This window comes from Fonsecaea nubica (assembly GCF_001646965.1).
Source record: "Fonsecaea nubica strain CBS 269.64 chromosome Unknown Scaff10, whole genome shotgun sequence".
NCBI classification, from domain to species: Eukaryota; Fungi; Ascomycota; class Eurotiomycetes; order Chaetothyriales; family Herpotrichiellaceae; genus Fonsecaea; species Fonsecaea nubica.
Window position 1 is genome coordinate 1 of NW_019173683.1, and position 16,936 is coordinate 16,936.

Below are 16,936 nucleotides of genomic sequence, written 5' to 3' on the forward strand. Positions count from 1 at the left end.
TCCCGCCCCCCCCCCCCCCCCCCAACTCGCCTGAGCTTCCCGGTAGTAATATGTCGAGACTTTACCAACTCTCCACCCTGCAATTCCTATATCTGCGGCATAATCTAAACCACTCACCAGGATGAGTTCTACCTCCGTCTACACACGAGTTCAGACCTCTGCAATATTGTCCTGCCGATCTAATTGATCACTAACCAGAGACGAAATATCGGGTCGACAAAAGCTGGACTGTCAGTATACAAGTATCCCCGGGCGTGGTGAGTAAAGTCTTGGCACCATCTCACACCCACAGTTAGGCTTTTAAAGATATTTTAAGTAAATATATACGTAGTCCAGAGCCTTAACTATTACACTTAATGTCTAAAAGTAGTGATAAAAGTTATATAGTAGAATATCTCTTAGATTATCCTGATTAGCTAGTTCGACGAATCTCTCTTCCTGATTGGTCTAATGTACAATGCTAAGATACGACTCAGCGTTCGACCGCGCACCCCCAAGCAACTCGTGCCTATCTAGGCAGTCTAGGCAAGCTAGGTAAAGACCGTCACGCTAGTTCTGGCCCAAAGCGTCGATGCTATGGCGCTGCTTTTGAAGCACACCTTTTGCTCATTGGACAAGGGTTGAGCGGGCTAAGCACCCAATCACTATCGATGTCGGAAGCCCGCTACCGACCGAGCGGGGTGAACGCAAGAGCGGCGCAGCCCCCACACATGAACCGCGGCAGTTTGGGGCAGGGAACATGGGGAAGGGGACTGAGGACCGCTTTGCGACATGTACCGCGGGCGTACGCGGGATTAAAATGGGCGTGACAAGGCGTCCTACTGTGTTGCCATAAGATGGTCTCCTCATCCCCTCTGCTCACACAATTCCTGTCTCGACTTTGTTTCAATCCACACTTCTCCTTTCTTCCCCCTCCCCCCAGACAAGATGACTAATACAAACCCATCGATGGGCGCCATCGTCCATAGCGACGTCCTGATAGTCGGGGCCGGATTCAGTGGCATATCCATGCTCTATCGGCTCCGTAAGGCAGGGCTTAACGCAAAGATCTTTGAATCTGGAGGTGACTTTGGTGGCGTCTGGTACTGGAACCGGTATCCTGGAGCCCGTGTGGACTCGGAGTGGCCCTATTATCAGTTGAACATCCCCGAAGTGTATCGCGACTGGGAATTCTCCGAGAAGTTCCCTGGTCACAAAGAGATCCGGGCGTACTGTGCGCACATCGATAAGGTTCTTGACTTGCGCAAGGACGTCCAGTTCAACGCCCACGTGGTGGATGCTCGATGGAGCAAGAGCGATGAGAAGTGGACGGTCAAGACCGAACAGGGACACATTGCGCAGAGCAAGTACTTGATTTTGTGCACCGGCCTTCTACACCGAAGGCACATCCCGGATTTCCCTGGCCTGACGACATACAACGGAGTTCTGCACCACACAGGCTTCTGGCCTGAAGACATGAGTGTGAAGGGGAAGAAAGTGGCGGTCATTGGCGCTGGTGCCACTGCTGTGCAAGTCGTACAGGAGCTGGCTAAGGAAGCTGACCAGCTCACTGTCTTCATGCGCCGGCCCAGTCTGTGCTTACCTATGGGTCAACGGCCTCTCAGTGCCGAGGAGCAACGGTCGTGGAAGGCATATTTTGAGGCTCTATTCCGCGAGGGACGCCAGTCCAATGCCGGGTTCCCAGGCAAAGCTGAACCACGCGGCGTGCTTGACGTGTCGGATGAAGAACGCGAGCGGCACTTCGAAATGCTTTGGCAGAGAGGAGGTTTCAATTTCCTCATGGGGAACTATAGCGACGTCGTCCTGAGCAAAGAAGCGAATCAAAAGGTGTATGATTTCTGGGCCAAGAAGATGAGGCAGAGGATCAAGGACCCGAGGAAGCAGGAGTTGATGGTGCCCGTCGACGCGCCTTACTACTTTGGTACGAAGAGATGTCCTCTAGAGCAGGACTACTATGAGATGCTCGATCGCCCCAACGTCCACATTGTCAATTTGAACCAGAACCCACTCAAGACATTCAATGCCACTGGTATGTTGATGGAGGACGGCACCCAGCTAGATTTCGACGTGGTTGTCCTTGCCACGGGTTTCGACTCGTTTTCTGGATCGTGAGTTCTTGGTTTACCTCGTCCATGCGGAGAAGCATCAGTGCTAACTCGAGAACCCAGGTTGACCCAAATGGGATTGAAGAACAAAGACGGCGTCGATATCAAGGACGTCTGGAAGGATGGTATCCGGACATACCTTGGCATGACGTTTAACGGCTTCCCCAATGCTTTCATGGTCTATACTCCCCATGGTAATGCTCTCCTTCTCTCCCTTCCCGATCTAGACGGGGCTTTCCGACCCTATATGCTGACTTTGCACACACAGCTCCTACCGCACTATCGAACGGACCAACTATCATCGAAGCGCAGAGCGATTTCATCCTGGCCGCCATCGAGAAGCTGGAGAAGGAAGGCGCCAAGACGATTGAGCCGAACCGAGACGCCGAGGACGAGTGGGACGGCATGATCGACGCCATGAATGAGCACACGCTCTTCCCGCTCACCAACAGCTGGTGGAACGCGTCCAACATCCCCGGCAAGAAGATTCAGATCCTGACCCACCCGGGCGGCATCAAGATGTACGAGTCCCAGTGTCGCGACACTCTCAACGACTGGAAGGGTTTCACAGTCGTGGGCAAGGAGACCAACGGCGTCTTGAAGGAGAAGGGCGTGCCTAACGAGAAGAGCGTGGAAATTGCCGTCCCGGTGTAACCTTCCCTCACGAATCGTCGGGACTGTGATGTGTATCTCGATTATAGGGTTGGTAGAGTAGATGGAGGCCAAGGAATCCTCCTTGGCCTCTCGAAGACGATTGAAAACAAACTCGAGCAGTGAGAAGTTTCACGATTCTGCGGATCTTCGTTGGCTATTCACTCGAGCTTCGGAGAAGTTGAACGCAAGACACGGAGACCTGAACCTTGACCACGTAGGACTGGCGATGAAGAGATACCCAGAGCTGGAGTGGACGTTTCGAAACCTAGGCTTGGACGTGGACGAGGCAAAAAAGCGTGCGGCATCTTTGGAACTAGATGAGTTACAGCCTCCCAAGCAAGGTGACGTCCAAGCTGGAATCCTTGGATAGAGCAACCTTCACTGCCCTACAAAGCTTTGACTTCAATGCATTTTCGTGGATCGAAGCGCATTTCCCTTGTGAATGAAGACGAGATGATTCGCCAAATACGTTGTTGGTAAGGCTCTTGCGAGAGCTGAGCTTCATTGCCAGTGTTGAATGCATAGCCTCGCTGATTGCTGACGAGGTTGACGCCATGCTGCCGCCACTGGTTCGTGAAGTGTGTGTGACCAAAGATCCACCAATCTACTCTGCTAATTCCTTCAGGAACTCCGAGTAAATCTGTAGCAAACCCGTCGGCCCATGGATTTTCCTCGTGCTTGGGATGACTGCTTCCTTTCCTGATGGGGGCGTGGTGGGTGATGACAAGGATGGTTTTCTCTCGACTAAGTCGCTTGGATTCAAGTCTGATCAAGTCAACCTCATTCCGCAGCCACTCCAAGTCCTTAGCGTGTTCAGTGTTGTGATCGTCGACACTCCAATCATGTATTCTTCGAAAGTCTTTGATCCGGCTCTGCACCTCAGCTCGGTTTTCTGTTCGTATATGTGACTGGAGAGTGCAACCAAGCACACAGATGGACGGGTCGACGTCCAACCTTGTCCGGTTGAGGACAGACAGCTTTCCTAGCGTACTTGGCTCTCTCTGCAACCTGTAGGCGAGCTCTAGGCCTTCAGCTCGTGAAACGCCATAGAACTCGTGATTTCCAAGGACGAGACACACTTGGTCAAAGTTGGCGCATTGTGTACTTATGAAGAACAGGTAATTTTCGTAGTCGTGCAGCCTGCCAATGTCACCAGCCAAGATGAGAATAGGGGCTTGAACTGGAACCTGGAAACTCTTATACTGGTTTCCCGTCTCGAGATGAAGATCTGACAGAATTTGGAACGCAGCCTGCGCGGACTGGAGCACCCAAGTAGTCGTCGAAAAGTGGGCATCTTTGATGTGTAGGCCAAGCAGCATATGTTGGGAGCTGACGAGGCTGGCGCAGGCAAGTATGTTGGATGTCTGGGGTCACGTGGAATCCAAGTCGCCGCTTGACTTACTTAAAGCAGACAACTCGACCCTTGACCCTTCTCTTTTCTTCCAGCTTTTCATTGTTCACCACCAACTCCTGTCCTTTTATAACAGTATAAACGTGGAACACTTGCAGGCCGCACTGGGCCTCCTGAAGAAGCTCGGTGTCGATCCAGTGACTGTGGGTGAGCTGGCACTCAACTACTATAACGTCCCGTGCATACTACATGTTGTCCTTCTCTCGTTCACTGGTGCTCGTTCAACTAACAAATAATAGGAGATCGAGATATGTGTCCCGAGCTCCCGGGCTACGATTGCGGAACGGGCCCTGAACTCTGTCTTCGAAAGACTTCCGCCTCCTGACACCAACCTGTGCAATGATTACAAAGACGGTCGGCCTCGATATAGGGTAGATGGGGAGGTCCCAGTTGTTCTGCTTAGCGACCTCGGCCTCGGCGGAGAGACTCCGAAAATTGTCGATCAAGAAGAACATGGCGGACAGTCGCTGTACAGTGACGAGATCCTCAGCTTCCTCTCCGTCGAACAAATCAAATCCCTTCCGATACTAACTCTTTCGTCCTTTCTCCAATACCTTGCTGAGCGGAGACACAACACAATGCACCGAATCCAACTAGAGCAGCTAGTCGACGCGATGGGTATTGAGGAAGAATGGTGTCACCACAACCTCTTACACGATGCTCATGTCCGACCCGTCATGGAGCTGGTACAAACCAAGATGGATCGGGTTGACACGTTTCAGGATCCTCGGGGAATGGGCATCGACACTACTCGCATTCCTGGCTACCAATACACTGCCGACTGATGACCCCTGTTTTGACAGATTGTGGAAATACATGGACCGACTACTGAGGACTTACTCTCCCAAACCCACGTTTCGAACGGCAAACCCCTGGACGAAAAATCGGCTTTTTAAGAGCCTTATTGTTTTATTACTCCACAGACTACGTTGATAGTTGGTCTATCCCCATCCGGATCCACATCGTCTAGTCCACAGTTGTAAGGCGTATACATCGGATATCTGTCCTGCGCAGTAGTTGCCCGCACGGCTACATATCATCATTCTTTCAGACAATCCTCATTACCCGCATGAACGCCTATTACAGACCCACCTATCGACACCCACATGTTAGCCTCAAAGCGTTGGCGTCTTGGCTCCAATGAAGTATAACAGAAGACGAAATCGCCAGCGGTGATTGGACAGCCTTGCGCAGCCTTGGGAAAGAATGGTTGTCAAGCCTCGACCATACCTCATTAAAAGCAGGACAGGTTCATATTCAATTCATATAAGCGGGATGCCGAAACCCTCTTTGGTCCATGCGACACAATACTCTTCCTCATTCATCCACTCTTTCTTGAAGATGCCAAGCAAATAGCTAGTACTTCAAAATCTGCCAGCTGCGTAAAGAGAAGGTGTGCCGAGTAGAATTGATCCAGTCAGGCCAGTTCAACGTGGGAAGAGATATTCGATGTCTTTAAATCCTGTACTCTGCATCGAAGGATAACTCTTTTCAACTGCTGAAAAAGGAATGTAATCACATGTATGGCGTGTTGAAGTCAGTGCCTCTACAATTTATTAGCGCGGAAACCCCTCCCGCAAAGACTTGTCTGCAGTAAGGAAGAGCAGCTCAGCCCATCTCGTTCTGTTCCCACCCTACAGAGCCCCGGCTGTCTCTTCTCTAAACTTCTTCGTCCCCAGCTGGCTCGTGTCGTATCCGTGCTCCTCGAGGTAGCGCTTGAACCTCTCGTCCTCCTCCTCGATCATGCCCTGGCCGACGTTGGGTAGACCGACAAACGCCACGACCGCGCTGAAGATGCACAGACTGCTGCTGACCCAGAAGGGATATTGCCCCTGCTTGACCGTGTCGTCGCCTGCAGCGTCGATCAAGAGCGGGAACACATACGTGCCGACAAAGGCGCCGACTTTTCCCCACGCCGCTGCAATGCCGTAGAACTGTCCGCGGATGGGCGTCGAGGAGAGCTTCGATGCGAAGAGCCCAATGTTGTCGCCGGGGCCGACCTCTCCCAGGGCCATGAAGATGCCGGTCAAGATGATGAACCCGGCAACGCGCGAGGGATGGTTCAGTTCGCCGTAGGCGCCCGTCATGGCGAATCCGACGATACCTTGCAGCGTGACACCCACGATCAGGCACCATTTGGGACCGATCCAATCAGCCAGGAAAGCACCAAAGAAGGAACCTGGAATCCAGAAACTGCGACCATCTATTAGCCCTGTCACTGAGAGCTGGCCCGAACCCCGTCGACGTTCTTCCATCCGGTTGTATATTAGAACCGCTCAACACAAGAGACTCACCTGTTGATTGCGGTAGCCATTCCGAAATTCTTCCACAGCGGCGCGTCGGTGGGGAGGATAAAAACCAGCCATGATGACGCAAAAATGCCAAAAGAATAGGCAGAGAAGTTCTGCGTGCGGCTAGGTCAGAACAGGCCATGGTGGTGGACGCGACGATCAGACTCACGTAGACAAACCAGATGATCGAGATGACAGTACATCTCCACCAATAGAACTTGACAATCAGCCACACGGGAAACTTGTTCATCTTGTTGCGGTTATACTGTTCTGGTTCTTGAAGCTTGATTCTAGGGCACGCGCGTCAGCGACTATATACTACAGCAGCATCTCAGAAATGCAGCGGGTAGCTCACCGGAGGTAAATCAGACTTAGCGGTGGAATCGCACCCAGTGCCAGACAGATTCTCCATGCCGCGCGCAGATGGTTTTCACCCGTCGCAAGCACCACAATCATAGGGACGAACGCGCTGATCACGAAGCCGAGATCGATCTGAAAATCCGTGGCCAAGATAAACCACCGGTTGCGATGGCCTTTCTTGAGTTCACCCGTTGACTCGGCCGCACCCACCGATCCGGCCGGGCTTTGCGATTGTCAGTAAAGCTTCCAGACAGACAGGTACAGAGTGTCTTACTATTCTCCCCCAATACCTAGACCGATCAGGAATCGGTAGGCCGAGAGAGCAGCGAAGAGACCTTGAGTGCTGCCGCCTGCTCCGTACGCCCCGGCGCAAAGGATTGAGAAGATGATAAGGACTATCCCTTGTTAGCACCAATATCTGGGAGAGTTTGGGTACGCGACGGGGTTGTACTGATGGTGGAAATAAGCAACGTGTTGCGCCGAGACCAATGGTCGCTCAGGATCCCAAAGAACAAATGTCCAACCACGGTGCCGGCAAAGGCGATACTGGGGACAGCACTCTTATACGACGACTTGCTGTACTGGTCACCATAGATGAGCTGAAGCATCGTCGACACTGAACCGATAACGCCGTTGAGGTACCCGTCGGAGAAGAGACCAGCTCCACAGGCGATCACGGGCCATGATCTTTCCCATCGCCCCTTAGGCACTTCGGCGAGAGGGGCTGCGTGGAAAGCGATGTCTCGTTCTTGGTCCGCATCGTATTCCTGAGAGGCAGGAAACTTCCTCTCCTGGACGTCTTTCTCGTGGTCCATGTCGTCAAGCTGGCGATTGGGACGGTTAGGAAGCCTGAAATTGAAGCCAACAAGGGCGCGTTGAGGGAGGAGCTGGAGTTGATGGTGTCTCCATCTCTCTCACTGCACCACCCTGTATTATATTGTTCTTTTGAGCTCGAGATCGCCCTTCAGGGTAGCGTCTCTCGCCAGCGCCAGTGCCACTCCCGTGCTGCAGAAATTTTTCCTGACGATAGCTTTGATGCAGCATTGAGTGGCTATGAACCGAAAGCGGAAGGAAATACTGCATGGTGGAGTGAAGCTGACCGACCAATGATGTCGAGCGAAAGGGGCACATTGTTCAATCGACTGCAATACCACGAACGGCCACTTCGCCTGCGGCAATCCACCTCCGGTCTGATAGGTCGAGCATCCACGATAAGAGGACTCTCACGTGGTGAAGACCGTGTCGGAACCGTTGAGATGCTCCTCAAATGCATACCACACGTGGCCTATACTATGGGCTAAGCGACCACGCCAGAGAGCTTTTCGCCTCTGCGGGAAGTCATGGAATCGTAGGGTAAGGCAAATCTTCTCATTCTAGAATCGCTCAGGCCTCGGATTCGGCCGACGACCGCTGACCATTCTGGGTCATGGCTATTGGACGTCGGTTCTCATGGGCTTTGAAGCCTTGTCTTCAGGACAGCGTGGGAAAAGTCCACCCGTTTTTCCAGAAGCTAGTCATAGTAGTTCTGGACTTTCATTCCTTTGAAGTTGAAAGAAGTCCCTTCGCGCTTCTCTATCACCTTCTTGTGATGAACATCCTTGACTCGCGCTCGGACATACTCGGTTCCTGTGGGAACTGGCTTGTTAGGGTCCTTGTCCTCGTCCGATAGAAGGCCGAGACGCTCGAGGAGGGGTGATGGGACGGTTCTCATGGGAGTCCTCGCTCCAGGGCGACTGAAGTAGAGCAAGCCTAGACGAGGGATGTCCAGTTGATCTTTTGGAGGAGTGACCACCCTGTGAACTGTTGACTTGATGAAACCTGTACATTCAGTCAGCCTTCCGGGTTTTCTTAATGGATGATCGAATATTACCGTTCGTGAGGAAAGACAACGTGTCGGCTGCGTTACAAGTGATACCCCCTTCAACAGGCTTCACCCACTTCCATTGCCCCTCAGGCGTCCGGATCTGTAATCCAGCGACATGCTGTGAGAATAGCAAGGTAAGGCTGCCGAAGTCTGTGTGCCCGCCCTTGGTATAGCCTTGGGCCTTGTCCCATTCCTCCTGAGTTCTGACATTGTAGATCATGTATCTCAGGTGATCATCGGACTCTCCCTCATAAGCATGTGCGTCCACAAAATAATTTTCCGGGAGCTCGAGAATAATGGCAATCAGTACGTATAACTTCCGGAGGACCTTCTCCCATAACTCCCTGTGGAATGCCGAAATCTCTTCCCAGTTTTCGCGGACAATCTGGTGTTTCGGCACATTCTCATAGATAGGAATAGGCTTTTGAATATTAAGCTGGACAAGATGAGCTTGTTTCATGTTGGCTGAAGTATCAAACGCACCATCTCAATGTTCTCTTTGACGCCAGTATCTCCAACCCACCGGGAGTTCTCTCTGTAGCCAAAGTATTCTCCTTCCGCAAAGTTGCATGGGAAGAAGCGCTTTTCTTCGATTGGTTGCTTGAAGAAAGTGTTACCAAAACTGAATTGGCGGAGTACCTTGCCGTCATCGATGCCCGAATTGACGACAGTCCAGAAGCCGACTCTAGTGACAGCATCGTAAAGCTGCTTAGCCAACTCTTGCTTGCCTCCTTCCTCGTCAAAACGGGATAGGTCGATGGTGGTGAGCGGAGCCCAATCAAGATCCTCTTTCGTATATTGTGGCCGACTCCAAGGCTTGATCAAGACTTGCTTGGCCGCCTGTGGTGCCGATTCGGTTTCAATAGCAGATGGCGCCATCTTCGGGGGGGTGTTGTACTTCTGGCACGTTTAGAGAAGTGTCTTGGTCCACGGAGCACGCCAGACGTTTCGGTCAGATGGCGCGGGCGATGGTGCTTAAAAGGTAGATGGACGATCATGCCTCCTGAGATGCGGGGTTGTAGTGAACGGAGTACTCCTTGTACACAATCTAATCAAGGTGATTGCGTGCTTTCATGGCAGGAATGCGTGCTACTGCACCAGCAGAGCCATTGACAACGCGTGCCGGGATATGCTCCCCAACATCATCTTGAACTTCTCCAAACATCTCCGCTTAGGCGAATTAATGATCCTCGTGAAGGCTACATTGCCTTGTTGCAAGCCGAGGTTCAATCCATCGAAAGCGCAGAGATGTGGTGTTAAGAGTCTAGATCATTGATTCGCTTGTAACGGAGAGGGGAAGTGTTGATCCCTTGAACCTGGTCATTGAAAGGGCGGTACCATGCGTGATGAGATGTCCAATGGTTCTTCTAGGACAGTTATGGAAACCCGTCCGCTTCAAGATGTGATATAGCATTGTGCGCTGTTGAACAGAATCGTTTTGACAAACTGGCACTTGACAATCAACAGTCGTGTTTGCATTGTTTGTGATGTTTGCCACCTTTTCACTGTTTGTAAATCTAGCCACGCAGCTGCCCACGCTAGTCCACACCGCACATCTATTTTGATCCTCATTCTCCTACTTTGTCCAGAGCATTGCTCCACCCCGAATATTATTGTTTTTCAATGGGTTCTCGCTGCCATCCTTGCCAACGGCCTGGCTCGTGTAACCCAATAACTCATTGAAACCGACCTTGAGGTAGAAATACTCTTTGCCTTCCGCAGCCACAACGCAAACGGGGAGGTCTCCTGCAGGATCCTTCTTCGCCTTTACCAGTCCATCCTCTACGAGCTCCCGACCGAATCCTTTGCCTTGGTGGTCGGGGTGAATAGCCAAAAGCTCTAATGACCAGTGTATCTGTCTATGGGGAGCACTGAAAAAGTCAAGGCAAAGGGGTCGTATTCGAGGCAAGAAGTTCCAGATGGTGAGGGGATCAGGATCGTTTTCGGTTGGTCGTGCTGCCGCTTTGTTGGGCCAAATGTATCGACGGATCCTGTAAAACGTTGAAACTGCAGGCATTATCATGAGACCTGGCATCGGAATGGTTAGAAGACAATGTTTGGTGAGTGGAAAAGACGTTGGTTTGACTCACGAGGATCCCACCGTCCCCATATCCCATGTACATGCTCCCAGCCTGTGCCCACCCGTTGCCACTGGGCGAAACCCGTGACCTTTTCGCTTCCAGCATGCTCCGGTCCCCCACTGGACAGCAATGCACTCCGCGCATCCTGATGCTGCCCATCGTCCACTTTACCATCCTCGTACGACACGACAAGGATTTGGCTGAAGTCGTACCACGCCACCGTCAAGTTTTCTCTGGCTGCCTGGACGAATGCTTCGGGGTGCTCCTTCATGTAAGGGAAGAGAAACTGGAACATGAGGTTGGAGCTGAATGCAGCAGCATATATCTCTGCCATGGCAGGTATGTCGGATATTGTGGCTGGTCGGATCGGCATGATGAGATGTCGAACACAGAAGTTGAACCTATTCTGAACCAAGAGAAACGGCCTTCACGATTAGCCCGTGAGAATCAGCAAACTCGAGACCGATAGGAGGTATCCTTGCGAGATACTTGGCCTGAGGCTCTGTGCCTTTTATGCCCACGACAAGAAGTGTGGACAGCCCAGACTGTGGTAATCCCTGAGAGAAAATACACCTTTGCACCTTTTGAACAGGCGGTCCGCACAGCCAGTTTCTATCCAGAAAACAACGCGCGGACAAGATGACGAGAACAGTGAAGTGTTTTTTCTTTGACTTCAACGCCCGCATTTGATTCCTCCCTTTCGACTATGTCTTTAAGTATCCATATAATCCTATTTTAGTGTTTCTTTGCCCCGTACACCGTTGCATTCGTACGTGTCCTTCCATTTACGTACAAGAAGCCCTGACTGAGTTGGACTTGCACTAGCCAGATCCATCTTAGATCTCAGATGAGCCCTTTACCAAATGCAGGAGCTGCTTTCTACCTCGTATCAAAAAGTGTCTGACAACGGTCAGAGATGACAGGAACAAATGTTTACCAATCAACGCGATATCTGGTGACTTTTTGATGGCGATCCATACACTTCTGTCGACAAGCCCTGGTTGGCCTTCACGCCTTGCATTTGCGAGCCTTTCGAGTTCGCTATCTCTAATCTTACAAGATACCCCCTTGGGAATTACTCTTGAAAGAAAAAAAACATACTAACTGGAGGTAAGGTATAGATTTGATTCCGGAAAAAGAGCGAATACCACCTTATCCTACTCTCCAGCGGAGCCTTTCTTCGATTGGTCCAACGTTCACTGAACTATTCTCGAGCGATATACCGTGGGTATCCAGTAATGGCACAGCCTGAACACCATCCAGAACCTCGACTTGTGGGGCCCTGAATAGCCTTGAGGGTGAACGGGATCGACCATAGCGACAGACCTTTTCGCAACTCCAATCTCTTCAGCACGCAATTCCATACAATTGTAGAAGGCCAAGTGTGTCCTTTGTCAATATTCCTAGCCCAAAAACATTGCTCTTACGCTCGTTGGGCTTGATTCTATCGTCAGCGAAAAGAGTCCCGCCTGCCCGGTCCATCTAGGTTCTGGCCGACGACAAAGAACTCACCGCTCGCCTCACGGACGTCTAGCTAGGACCCTTCGCATTCTTGGGATCTCCGGTTCCCAGCGTTATCGAATCTCGCCGCATGCTTGAGATGGCGAACGAACGGAGTAAGAAAACCAGGTAGTCAAAGAGGTCAAAGACTGTGCAGCTGACATTACTCTTCAAATCGTGACCCTCAGCTGTTGTGCTGTCGGACATGCTTGAGCGCCTCAAGGGCTTCCTCGACCTGTTCTACGGAAAATCAGCATCAAGGCCTTCTCGACACTCAAAGGTGAAAACAAAACTTACGAACCATGCCATTCAGTGCCTCAAACGCAATGGCATAATTTTGTAGCGCTCTCAACACCCGGCCCACTCCGGCATACAAATCATCGATTCCCTTGTCGGCGGCCGAGCTCCTTTGGTTGATGCACTGCATTTCGAGGCTTTTGTAGCACAGGGTGAGCAGCGTGTAGCAGCTCTGCATGGCGCAGCAGGCAAAGGAGGGCATGGTTCGCGGAGCCGGAGTTGAAGAGTCGGGTGACAGCATTGGTGAAGGAGGCAGAGGGAGTGGCAACTGCATAGGGTTAGGGTAGGGGAAGGACTCAAATGCCCTGCCAATGGCAAGGGCAGCTCTGAGACAAGTCTTTGCCGCAGACAGGTCTGTGATCGATACGCCTTTTGGGAGACCATCTATGTTGTCGCTGGATGCATCAGAAGCAGTCCCCTGAGGCGAGTGTGATCGGAGCCCGGGAAAGCCACCAGACTGAAATCCATTCGGCGAGGTATTTGAGAATGCAGACGGAAGCATGGCATGGCAGGAGCATCCGAGTGGACGCGGAGAAGAGACATCGGCTTGATCGAGATCGCAGTGGCGGCGAGTGAATATTGGAACGTCTTGAAAAGCGCGATATCGGTGGAGTTTGATCCTCGCACTGTTGAGTTTGATCACCGCTTGCAAACGCAGGGACTTGGCCAGGACCTGTTCTTCAGCATCTGTGGGCGACGGGGTCGACGTTTCGTTTGGCGGACAGGCATATCGCAGGAGGACTGAATCGAGACTGCTCTCAAGCATGGCTTTCCTCTGATCGAGCATGCTGTCCCCCAGCCCACCATCGAGGGCCTTCTTCAGCGCCACAGTGTATTGGGTACACTTCAGGATGCACTGCTGGGCTTCGATGAAAAACAACCAAGCATCAGGGTCCGCAGTGGACGTTGGTAAAGGAGTCTTGAACTGATGGAAATCAATCGAGATAATAGGAGGCTAGTTTAACCAGATCAGACAGTGGTTACCTTGAGTGTCGGTGATCAAACTTACCGTGCTGCTAACGATCGACGACTGCAGAACGACAATATACTGGATTACAGGTCAGCAGGCATTGTCCACACCAGACATGGATCATCCAACCACTTACTGTCATCCACCAGGCGCGTCGACGTGCCTCTGTGAATTGGTCCAAACAAAGATCAGAAATGTCGTGCAGGCAGAGCCTGACGGCGGCATCGTATGCTTGGCTGGCCCGATTCCTCATCTTTGCCAGATTCCCACGCTGGGCATATTCATAGATGCTCAGCAATACGTGTGCCAGGACACCTTCCAACTCCACTGGCACACAAGGGTGGAACTTTTCGCGCTCGATCAACGGTCGACGATGATCCAAGGCCTCCGAAGGGTTTATCGTGGATTCGAGCAGCTCAGTCTCAATCTCGATACTCTCCATGGTCATCTGGGAGAAAGAGTGAGCTCGCTGCCTCCGGAGGCATACAGACTCATCACTATCAGGGTACTCGTCCTCGGGGTGAGGGATCAGAACAAGAATCGCCATTAATGCCATGACCAAGGGCGACGCCGGCTCGAAGAAATTGGATTCACTCGCTGGGTCGTCAACCTGCAGTGTCGTCACTGGCGGTGGCAGGATCGGGAAGTACGGATGAATGAAGATGTAATAGGCATTGAGGATCGCCTCGTTCTCTTGGTAGTTCCGAGTGATTGGCGTGTATATTTTGTCCTGTGGATCGTCCTCCTCCATGGCATCGATTGAGTCACTGCCCTCAGAAGCGGGCATGAAGATATTGTCAAAGATCTGGTCGCTGTCATCCTCGTCGCCGCCGACATCAATCAACCCAGCGCCGGGAGCGATCATGGTGGCGATGAGGTCGTTGTGGATCTCTTCCGACGACAAGATCAACGCATCCCAATCGATGTTGATATCCGGGACAACCGCTTCGGTCTGGGATTGAGATGCTGTTGTAGTGGTTGCTGCGGCTTCATCCGCCCGCCGTTGCCTTTCCACGGCCATGATGGCCTTTTTCCGCGACACGCGAGGACCGCCACGATTGCTTTTGACATAGCGGCATTCTTTGCCCCTGATCAGACACTATAACATTATCAGGCAAAGAGGCTCCATGAACATCAAACAAGGTGGTAAGTCAAAAGCACCAAAACCCACCCAAACACACCACACCACACCACGACAGAATACATACATTGTTACAGGGAGCTTTGGCGTCACATCGTGTTCGAGACGCACGGCTTTTTGAAACCGGGGAAGGTTATAAGACGAGTTCCCAAACGTAGAATGGCTTTTCGGTTCCAGGCAGGGTCTTACCACGATGTGCAGGCCACCTTGACTGGTGGCAGGATGCTCTTCCGCCGCCGGCTCTGGCCCTGACTCTGACTCTGACTCTGACTCGACGCCATTGGCCCATTCTCCACGACGGTCGAAGTAGACATGAGGATTTTGCAAGGGAACCTCGAGGTTCTAACTAAAGTCTGCGGACTTGATACTTGGGTGGCCGGGGTTTCGAGGTGGTGGTGTGGTCCCGTTCCTGGACTTCCGAAAGACCCACGGCTGTCGAAATAGAAATTGGGAAAAGCGGAAAACAAGAAAGATTGGGGCGCGACAAAGACGGAGCGGAGATAGAAAAGAGGAAAAATTAGAGCTCGAAGTGAAATGCGTATATATCAATCAAACCAGCAGTTCAAAGATACCGAACATCGACTTCTGGGGCACCGCCGCTGGGGGGAGGGGGAAATCTAGAACTCGTAGTCCGCGTGGTTGCGCAGGTTTATAGTGAGCATTCCTTCGTACGAGGTAACCCGTACTTGTAGAGAGATAAGCAAAAGTTGCTTATCACCCAATGAAAGCCCCCGAAAGCCCCTGGAATATCCAGTGCACTAGACCCTAAATTGCTTGTGGACAGGGGGCCCGGGGGTTCGTGCACCGTTTCTGGGAGTGGTCCATCTATGCTCCATCTATCAGGGTATACGCGACTATGTATGTACAAAGTACTCGGTACCGAGTGATAATAATCTGGCAACTGGTCACGCCACATGACAGGAGACGGAACGAGGCTCTGAATATTTTGGGCGCGCCCTTACAACTCCCCCCCCCCCCCCCCCTCTACCCCCCGGATTACTCGGTATGTATAGGTAAGGGGTAGAGGGCGGCTTAATTCAGTCAGTAAAGACTACATTGTCCCCCGGCTTTCTGTTGACGGTTAGCGTGAAGATGTCTGGTCTGGCATAGCTCCCGACTGGATCAAAGTCCATTCGAGCCTGGAGCAGATCGTCCCGGTTCAGTTGTGCATAGACGATCTCTTCGCGGTCCCAGACCGGTTCCGTGACAAACGTCCCCAGGGGCCCGACGATGCACGAGCCGCCGTGGCTGAGCACGGCGTCTGGGGTCCAAGGAGACCCGTCGGCCTGTCTGTCGTGGTGTCCCGGCGAGAAAGGTGGATAGTCAGACGGAAAATCGGCCACCTTGCAGAACTGGTTGCACGAGATCACGAAACAGCGTCCCTCTTTGGCGATGTGCTGCATCGACGCCACCCACGAGGGCAGGTCGTCGGCGTTCGGGGCGATGTAGATCTCGATGCCCTGTTGGTACAGAGACAGTCTCGCCGCGGGCATATAGTTCTCCCAGCAGATGAGGCCGCCGACGCGGCCAATTTCCGTGTCCACCACCTGGAGTCCATCGCCTGCTCCTCTCCCCCACACGAGCCGTTCCGCCGCCTGCGAGAAAGACAAATCTATCAGTTGCTGACTATACAAGATCCTCACCACCCTGTGGACCTGGGGGAATTTGGAAGATACATACCGTTGGGATGAGCTTTCGGTGAGAGGACAGCACGTCACCCGTTCTCGAGAGGAGGATTGATGTGCAATACAAGGTCCCTCTTTCTTTCTCGATGATCCCTACCGACAGAAACACGTTGTAGTCTCTTGCAATGCTCCGTAGTTCCTCAAATTCTGGTGACGGAATCGCCACGGCCGACTGGTAGTATTTGGCGAACCATTGGCGACCTCGAGGCTCTCGTGCTCCTATTGTCGCATCGAAGGCGTAACGCCACGGGTATGCGCTGAGGAACCCCTCGGGGAAGACGACGAGATCGGCGGATTCCTGCGCCGCCGCCTTTGTGAAGTGTCTGACTTTTTGTATTGAGGCAGGGAGATCGAAGGCGACGGGAGCCGCTTGAACTGCAGCGACCTTGACACTTGCTGCTACTGTCGACATTGTTGTATCGAAACGAGAATGCAAGCTGCTGCAGCAAGGGCTTCTTTGGCCAGAAACATCATGATCCTTTTGTGCTTCACAGGTCGACGGCTGCATCTGACTGGTGGCCAAAACCACCAACGCCGATTTCAGACGTTCTGCCTATTCCGGAAGACTCGAGAGTTC

The 16,936-nt window shown here is 52.2% G+C and overlaps 8 protein-coding genes across 8 annotated transcripts; 2 read left to right on the forward strand and 6 right to left on the reverse strand.

The window, feature by feature from the left end:
- Positions 1–927: 927 nt before the first annotated feature.
- AYO20_02285 (hypothetical protein) lies at positions 928–2,759 on the forward strand (the record flags this gene model as incomplete). Its single annotated transcript, XM_022640589.1, has 3 exons — positions 928–2,108; positions 2,169–2,299; positions 2,374–2,759. 3 exons carry the CDS (start codon positions 928–930, stop codon positions 2,757–2,759), a joined length of 1,698 nt encoding a protein of 565 aa, XP_022503238.1.
- A 386-nt stretch (positions 2,760–3,145) lies between these two features.
- AYO20_02286 (hypothetical protein) lies at positions 3,146–4,078 on the reverse strand (the record flags this gene model as incomplete). The annotated part of the gene is made up of 1 exon (XM_022640590.1): positions 3,146–4,078. One exon carries the CDS (start codon positions 4,076–4,078, stop codon positions 3,146–3,148), a length of 933 nt encoding a protein of 310 aa, XP_022503239.1.
- Positions 4,079–4,112: 34 nt separating this feature from the next.
- Positions 4,113–4,955, forward strand: AYO20_02287 (hypothetical protein; the record flags this gene model as incomplete). The annotated part of the gene is made up of 2 exons (XM_022640591.1): positions 4,113–4,313; positions 4,410–4,955. 2 exons carry the CDS (start codon positions 4,113–4,115, stop codon positions 4,953–4,955), a joined length of 747 nt encoding a protein of 248 aa, XP_022503240.1.
- An 849-nt stretch (positions 4,956–5,804) lies between these two features.
- On the reverse strand, positions 5,805–7,636 carry AYO20_02288 (hypothetical protein; the record flags this gene model as incomplete). Its single annotated transcript, XM_022640592.1, has 6 exons — positions 5,805–6,363; positions 6,465–6,574; positions 6,631–6,751; positions 6,817–7,044; positions 7,096–7,216; positions 7,273–7,636. The coding sequence occupies 6 exons, from the start codon at positions 7,634–7,636 to the stop codon at positions 5,805–5,807; spliced, it is 1,503 nt and encodes a 500-aa protein (XP_022503241.1).
- A 695-nt stretch (positions 7,637–8,331) lies between these two features.
- Positions 8,332–9,564, reverse strand: AYO20_02289 (hypothetical protein; the record flags this gene model as incomplete). Its single annotated transcript, XM_022640593.1, has 3 exons — positions 8,332–8,639; positions 8,692–9,121; positions 9,169–9,564. 3 exons carry the CDS (start codon positions 9,562–9,564, stop codon positions 8,332–8,334), a joined length of 1,134 nt encoding a protein of 377 aa, XP_022503242.1.
- A 697-nt stretch (positions 9,565–10,261) lies between these two features.
- On the reverse strand, positions 10,262–11,139 carry AYO20_02290 (hypothetical protein; the record flags this gene model as incomplete). The annotated part of the gene is made up of 2 exons (XM_022640594.1): positions 10,262–10,692; positions 10,776–11,139. The coding sequence occupies 2 exons, from the start codon at positions 11,137–11,139 to the stop codon at positions 10,262–10,264; spliced, it is 795 nt and encodes a 264-aa protein (XP_022503243.1).
- Positions 11,140–12,450: 1,311 nt separating this feature from the next.
- Positions 12,451–14,554, reverse strand: AYO20_02291 (hypothetical protein; the record flags this gene model as incomplete). Its single annotated transcript, XM_022640595.1, has 4 exons — positions 12,451–12,506; positions 12,564–13,518; positions 13,573–13,611; positions 13,670–14,554. 4 exons carry the CDS (start codon positions 14,552–14,554, stop codon positions 12,451–12,453), a joined length of 1,935 nt encoding a protein of 644 aa, XP_022503244.1.
- Positions 14,555–15,711: 1,157 nt separating this feature from the next.
- Positions 15,712–16,771, reverse strand: AYO20_02292 (hypothetical protein; the record flags this gene model as incomplete). Its single annotated transcript, XM_022640596.1, has 2 exons — positions 15,712–16,269; positions 16,355–16,771. 2 exons carry the CDS (start codon positions 16,769–16,771, stop codon positions 15,712–15,714), a joined length of 975 nt encoding a protein of 324 aa, XP_022503245.1.
- Between the last annotated feature and the right edge of the window lie 165 nt (positions 16,772–16,936).